The sequence below is a fragment of the Scardinius erythrophthalmus genome (genome assembly GCF_964197995.2).
Source record: "Scardinius erythrophthalmus genome assembly, chromosome: 21".
In the NCBI taxonomy this organism is placed as follows: domain Eukaryota; kingdom Metazoa; phylum Chordata; class Actinopteri; order Cypriniformes; family Leuciscidae; genus Scardinius; species Scardinius erythrophthalmus.
The window spans coordinates 15212996-15220515 of record NC_138241.1 but is presented as its reverse complement, the minus strand read 5'-3'; the positions used below and the strand labels follow the sequence as shown (position 1 = coordinate 15220515).

Sequence of the window (7520 nt, the reverse complement as noted above, 5' to 3'; positions counted from 1 at the left end):
CTTTTCAAATGCCAGTGCACACTAATAATTATTGTCATGTTTAAATCTTGTTAGTGCTTCAAAATGTCACTACCTTTATGGGGATTTGATGGATGAATAAAAACACATTTTTTACAAACACAAATTACTGAGTGCATTTTCAATTTTTTTTTGGAAAGTTTTCAAATTTCAATTAAGGTAAGTTAAGTTAAGTTAAATATTCATGTATGCATGTATGTGTGTATGTTTCACATGGATGTATGGCTCAAATGTCTTTTTTTCTTTTTTTTCTTTTTTTATTGGTTAGACATGTTTGTATGTGTAATTGGTTAAATGTCGGTAAAGCCTCTGCAATAAGTAACATCACATCCTCCTGACACATTTCCTCATGTGTACGTGAGGTTAGTCATGTGCTAATGTGCATCTGTGGCTGAGCACACTGAATGAGTTTGAAGTCCTCAGTTTTTATCTCCTGAATTATATGATTTCATTTTCCTGTGGCAAATGTGGTGAATTGGGTTGTCTCTCAAGTCAGCAGCAGTTAAGTTTTCTATCGGAACCTTTAAGGTAAGTCATTTTTCATCATTTATTCATATTTATTTTTTGGATTTAAGATATCAGTCTTATGAGAATTTACAATAGCAAATTCACTAAACAGTTTTGCCACTTGTGTAAATACTTTTATTTTCCCACAAACCACCCACAATGCAGTTTAACCAGTAACTAAATGTGGTGAAATAGTGCTTTACCACATTAAATTAAATCACTGATAAATCTTTCTTTTGATAAAACCTGCCTTCTTTCTATATAAATTATGCTTATGCCTCTCTAAAAATGTATAGATTGGATGACTTGGTAGTCACTTTAGATAAAAACAACTGTTAAGTGCATAAATGTAAGTTGTGTCATGCAAATTGCATTCAAACTCATTGAGTTCGTGGCCATATTTGTGCCATTACATATTTGTGATTTACTGTAGGCTATATAATTCCTCATGTGAAGTGGGAATTAAAACTCTGCATTTCATTCATAGTGAATTCCCCCTACAGGAGTTTGAAATACTTGTTCTGTAAATGTGTATTCCCCATGCATAATGCTGCATAAATTTAGATTATACTACAGATGAAACTGTTACATAAATGCTTGTCAGTAGCAAAAAAAAAATAAATTGTTTTGTGAATATGCTTCAAAACCATGTCAATAACAGAATACCACTCCGTCATAGCCAAAAGATGGAGAACCACTTCGATGCAAGTGCCCTCACCAACCTGAGCGTCCCATCAGCTGTGGGAAATGCTTGCGGAATCGACTTCAGTCAAGACGGCATCTTCCTTCCCATCCTGTATGGAATCTTCTTCATCATTGGCACCCCTTTGAACCTGTTCGCGCTTTTTGGGCTCTACAAACTAATCCAATCAGAGAACGTTCTACCCGTGTACGTCATTAACCTGCTGATCGCAGATCTAGTTCAACTCCTGAGTTTGCCTTTATGGATAGACTACTATGCCAACGGACACTACTGGCGCTTCGGAACCCGGAGCTGTCAGTTTATGGGTCTGACTTTTTACATTAGCATTTACGCGGGCATCTTCTTCATGTGTATCATCGCTCTAGAGCGTCACCTGGCCATCGCCAGACCTCTCAGCTTCAAGCATCTGCGTAACTTGAGGTTTGCCCGCTGGATAGCACTCGCCATTTGGATACTAATTGCGGTGCCACCTACCATCGCGTTTGACAAGCTCTTTCCCAAGCAGGAAAATTACACTCTTTGTATCGAGAAGTATCCCTCAGAGGGTCATTTCATCACCTACAGGCTGATTACTCTGCTTGTGTCCTTCATCATACCCCTGAGCTTCATTGTTGGTCTCCACAGAGAGACCGTCCGCTCTCTGATGGCAATCAACTCGCTTTTATCCGAGGAGAAGAGGAGTATCAGGGGTCTGCTCACCCTTCTGGTGGCTGTATTTGTCACGGTGCTGGGGCCCTATCATTTCATCGGCTGTGTGAAGTACGTTGGACTGCTGATACACAGCAATGCGTGCGTTTGGGAGAAGGCTGTGTTTGTGCCCTATCAGTTAACACGAGGCTTTCTGAGCCTTAACAGCTTGTTGGATCCTGTGTTTTACATCTTTCTCCGCAGAGACTTCCGTGACACGGCTGGGAACTACTTGCCCTGCCTGAGGAGATTGAGGACCAAATCATATCGGACTGAGAAACCGACATGCTCCAGTCAAGTCTGTGATTAAAGATTTACCCCTGGTTATATATTTGAAATACAATTTGGACAAAGAACTATGAAACTATACCAAATTCATGTGGCCATATAATAGGATCTATGGTGGAGCGATCATTTAACTCTTTCCCCAACAGCGTAAAAAAAAAAAAAAAGAAGTTGCCAGTCACCGCCAGCATTTCTGATAATTTTCACAAAAATTTCATGGCCCCCAGAATATTTTGTTGTATGAATATCGGAACAAGCAATGTATCGAAAGAAAGAACAGACCTTCAGCTTAAAAAAAAAGCAAAAAACGTTTTATTCTAAAGCTTAATGCATTATTTTTTATCAACACTTGAATGTTGGTAAGTTTCATTAAAAAAACAACATTTTAAGCAAAAAAAAAAGCTAAGAAAATTGAGAAAACCTTTTTTTTGAAAGGTTTGTGTTATTTTACAAATGCATTTGCTCACATATGCTATCACTTGTTTCCGTTTCTTCTTTTCCTGTGTTTTGAACAGGAGATTCAGTACTCTTTCAGAAGATGTGTCATAGCGCCCCCTAACGTATAACAGTGAAAACACGGAAAGTCGGAATTTTCTGTCAATGGCAGGAAAAGAGTTAAAATAGACTTTTCGGGATCAATGGCTGTTTACACTGACACAAAAAAACAGATTTTTTTCTCACAACTGACACAGATCAGAATTTGTTGCACGTGTAAACACAAAAATCCGCACGAGATCCGTTTTTTTTTTTTTTTTCGTTTTTTTTTCGCATCCGTTCTGAGCCTCTTCTAAATGTGGTTTTAAGATACCGTATGTGGACATCTGGCCTACATCTAAACATCCATTTCCACTTTGGAATTCCAAGCCACCTCAAGGCGAGGTGGAAACGTTTTCTCACAAATGTTGTTTTGTAATGTCCTATTATGAAGCAGATGTGCTTATATCCGCTCGCACTAAAACTCACAGCTTTTTTTCTTTTTCTTTTTTTTTCTTAGCTGTACTCTTTATAGTTAAGATTTAAAAATATTCGGGAGCATATAGAAACTAGTTTTCAGCCTCAGCCTTTTATTTTGTAAATAAACTAACAAGCTTCACAATAACATACAGACGGATGCAGGTAATTCACACTCACAATCTCTCTCTCTCTCTCTCTCTCTCTCTCTCTCTCTCTCTCTCTCTCTCTCTCTCTCTCAAATAAATGAAATCTTACCGTGCTACTAAAACAACAAACGAAAATACTGTTATTTTCCGTGCAATTTCAGTCAGATTTTGCACTGCAAACATCCATGACAACTTATAACTTATCCATCCTGCCAAATAATGATGGCCACCCGACATGAATTGTAAAATTACAGACATTTAAAACCGGAGGGTCAACCATATTGCATAGTAAAGCGATCACCAACAGAATTATTTTGGGTGGGGATTAATGTAAACACATATATTGAATAGCAGTCGAGTTTGAAGTGAATGTAAACTGGGGACAAAAGATTGGATCTGTGCAATATAATATACAGTAGTCAATTTTTTGCTAATTAGCATAGCCCCATTAGACCCTGCCAGATGGTGTATTTGTGCTATTTCTGTGTGTCTTCACTGTCTTAATGATATTATTTTAGTTTAGTTTATTTGTCTGTCAATCATTTCCATGTCTGCACTGTTGGAACTGAATTAATGGTTCTATTCATTATGGTCTTAGCAATAGACACTGGCTAATTTGTGTGGTTAGTCATTTTGTATAGTGTAAAAATTCACCACCCAAATAACCACCCAACTGGCACAATAATATTTGCAAGCAACTTACACAAAGATTATTATTTAAAAGATACTGAAGAGTTGGGACTGTGTGTCTAGTGGTGCCATCAGGCCAGTTAGCACTTTCATGACATAATTTTCTTTTGATTTCTCCAAGCATTAAATACCACTTAATGTAGATTCTGAGAAAATAATAATAATTGCGTCATCGTGACTCATGTTCACATGAAGCAGAGGTTTGACCATGGAAATAAGTTCCCACATGATTTCATGATCAGTATCCGAAAGCTATTCCTATGTGAAATGGTAACGTCACTTTCCAGCAATGTCTTTTTGGGAAAAATCAAGTTGGCAGAATTTAGATCTCCAAGTGCAGTATGTCTCCCTGTGAGATTTTTGTGCCAGAATTAATTATTACACCCACTGCCATCAACTGCAAAAGCAAGACAGAGACGTGGCTTGCCAAGGGTCGCAGCTTGCATTGAGACCATTAGAGAAGAAAATGTCTTCTTTTCTTTTAGTACAATGAACTGAACCTGAGGATAAATCCCACTATGAAGGATTGTTTTTGGCTGCAAATTCCCACAAATGCAATAACTCCAGAGGAAGGCATTGACCACACTCAGAAATGTCACAATTCAGCACATTGCTGAGTGAACTTTATTATATTTGTGATATTGTTTTATGTCTTTGCTGTGTCTGAGTTGCAAAGTTTATTTTATATGTCTGTTTGATATTGTATATTCTGTCTAATATGTCCTGTTGCACTGTTATCAAGGTTTTTAGCAGCAAACACAATTTGTATAGTGGATTTTTTTTTTTTTTTTTTTATTTTGCATTACCTGTATGTGATATATTCACTGCGGATGCTTCCAGAGATAATATTTTTGCACTTCCAACAAGAACCACACTTAGCTTTACAGAAATATTATGACCATCTGGTTCATTTCATCTTTATTCCTGCCATGAAAGCTTTATCCAAGTTCCTCAGCAATACAGGAACTTTTGAGACATTCTGTGTTATATCATTGGTTGGTACCCTCGCAGTCTCCTCAAAAATCTGAAAACCTTTGAAAAAGTATTCTTTCAAAGCAACAATATGTGTTCACGCCAGCTGTGTTGTTAATGTGCTGCTTCTTTGACTACGTCTTCAAAAGTTGTCAAAGTTTTCCTTCTATTGAAATCTGTATTTGATCATATTTTATGGAAGAGTGTAGGCAGACCAACTATAACATATGACTACCCACATGCTATTCTCTATGGAAAAGGATACAAATATTCAATAAAAATGATAGAAAAATATAGCAGTATTACACAGATCAAATCTTATAGCTTTCTTTGTGCTTTATATGATCAGATAATTAAAAGAATAAATTGAATAAATGCCTTAATGTATTATTTGAACTGTTTCAAAATCATGAGACGTCAGAGTTTTACTACTAGTTTTACTATAAACTTTCTGACTCTTTATACTTCTGTACTTCACTGTAGTGTTCTGTAGAATAAATAAATTGCATATTGCCAAGAAAAAAAACTTCCTGTTTATGGTTAATCATAATAATCAAACATATTTTCTTGTGTTTATTGATTGATTTTTTTTATTTTTGTTTTTCCAAATCTACTATATCTATAACATATCATTGCTTAGTAAACTTTTGTTCTGAAGACATGATAAAACTCACACTGATGACTCACACTCACAATCATCTCTCTCTCTCTCTCTCTCTCTCTCTCTCTCTCTCTCTCTCTCTCTCTCTCTCTCTCTCTCTCTCTCTAGTGTATTCTATCAAGTTTCCAATGAATCTGGTTAGCACACTTAACCACATCTCGAATTGTGGTTGCGCTTTATAGTGAGTGTATCAAGCTCTATATTATTGATTTTGGTAGGTATGTAGTAGATTGTCTCTGGGAGAAATGGCAGCATTTTGATTTTAGATTAGCACTTGTCTGTTCCTTTAACCTGCCCTGTCACTCACTGGGTCACGCAGACCTAATTTGTCAATGGGCTCATTGTACAAGCCCTCAGTAATGACGTGAGTGGGCATGATGGGTATGTGCGGGCCCAGCATCAGAGCTTATTGATCCCCACACCTGAAATGCTCCTCAGATATGTATCACTTCAGGTGGTCTCTTATCAGTGACTTGCAGGCCCATGCACGACATTAATGAAAAAATTTAAGTCAAAATTTTAAAAAGGCTAGAGAGACCTGAATGCTTCAGTGAGCGTGCAGCTGCTGGCGGATAACCAAGCTAACAAGTCACCTTTGAATGCAAACCAAATATCCCTCCTGGTTTTTATTTATTTTATTGTAGCATTAAAAGTTTAGCCTTGCATAACAAATAAAAAATGATAATGAATAAAACAATATTTTAAAAATAGTTGACTGGTCTTTTTTATTAACCTTTTATGTTATTTTATAACAGATAAAGCGGTAAGCTAGTCTTTTGCACTATGCTAAAATATTAATTATGAATTACGCCCCTTTTACAAGTCACTTTACTCTGTGGCCTTTTCAAATACAGCTCCTTCTACTTCTCCAATCTACTTGAAAGGAGAAAGCCTCAAATTTTTGAAACGGTCAATGTTTAAAGCGTTTAAATAACATCTCATCATCTAATCTTTCCATAAAATTGACATATTCCAATAAAAGCGCTAGATTTTTTTAAAGGTATTATGTTAATTTGCATCCATATTTATTTATTTTACTTTCATGTATCCATTTTTATGATAATTTCAAAATGCGTTATTGCAATATTGTGGTAATAATTAAATTCTCAGTGACTTAATATATAACACATAAAATCCACCTAAAACTTGAATGGTCAGGAGTCGTTGCGAACAAATATTTTGCAAAAGGTATACGCTTTCCGATAAATAGTAGCCTGTTAATATTAGGTTACTGTAATATTGTTCATGCAAAGTTTGTCTTGTATATTGTAATGGACTCTGTAGGGTTCCCTGTCAGGGTTTATTTTGCAATAACGGGTAGCTGACTGTACACTATCACTATTTGTTCATCATTTAAACCCGCTTTGTATTGTTACAATGTTGGTAGTATAGGCTAAATGAACAATGTTTACTCGTAACATGTACAAGGCATCTAGCACATGTGGGTGTACATCCTAAGTACACTACACTACAAACAAAACTATCCCTATACTTGTCCTGATTGTATAAATACTTCCATCAAAACTTTGGCTTTGATGGTCAAATGAATTCTGAAGTAGCACTCTTTAGCAACCCCTTACAAGGAAGGTCATAGAGGGACATAAAAAAATCTTATGCCATGTACTGGAAACTTCTCACTTTCAACATAAGTGAACATTTCAACATCACAAGAGCACAGGAAGCGGAAATGATTTAATATATCTGATATTGCTGTGTGACATCCTTTTTCAGTTCCAGTTTAATTCGTGTACTTATACAGAAAATGATGTCTGACTAAAGACTAAAAACAAGCTGCATTATGTTTTATTAGGAGTCATCAATTTGTGGATGTGTCTAGGCCCAAAGCCTTTGTCATTGATGGTTATTTGTGATTATTTAAAAAAAAAAAAAAAAATTC

General features: G+C 36.1%; 1 protein-coding gene across 2 annotated transcripts; it reads left to right on the top strand.

Annotated features, from left to right (window-relative positions):
• Positions 1 to 367: 367 nt before the first annotated feature.
• On the top strand, positions 368 to 5477 carry LOC308682192 (G-protein coupled receptor 4). 2 transcript variants are annotated; one of them, XM_081351711.1, is made up of 2 exons: positions 368 to 546; positions 1187 to 2591. In XM_081351711.1, exons 1-2 carry the CDS (start codon positions 461 to 463, stop codon positions 2223 to 2225), a joined length of 1125 nt encoding a protein of 374 aa, XP_081207837.1. In that variant the 5' UTR covers positions 368 to 460; the 3' UTR covers positions 2226 to 2591. The 2 variants fall into 2 exon arrangements, with proteins under 2 accessions (XP_081207837.1, XP_081207836.1); XM_081351710.1 differs by having other exon boundaries at positions 396 to 546; positions 1205 to 5477.
• Positions 5478 to 7520: the final 2043 nt, after the last annotated feature.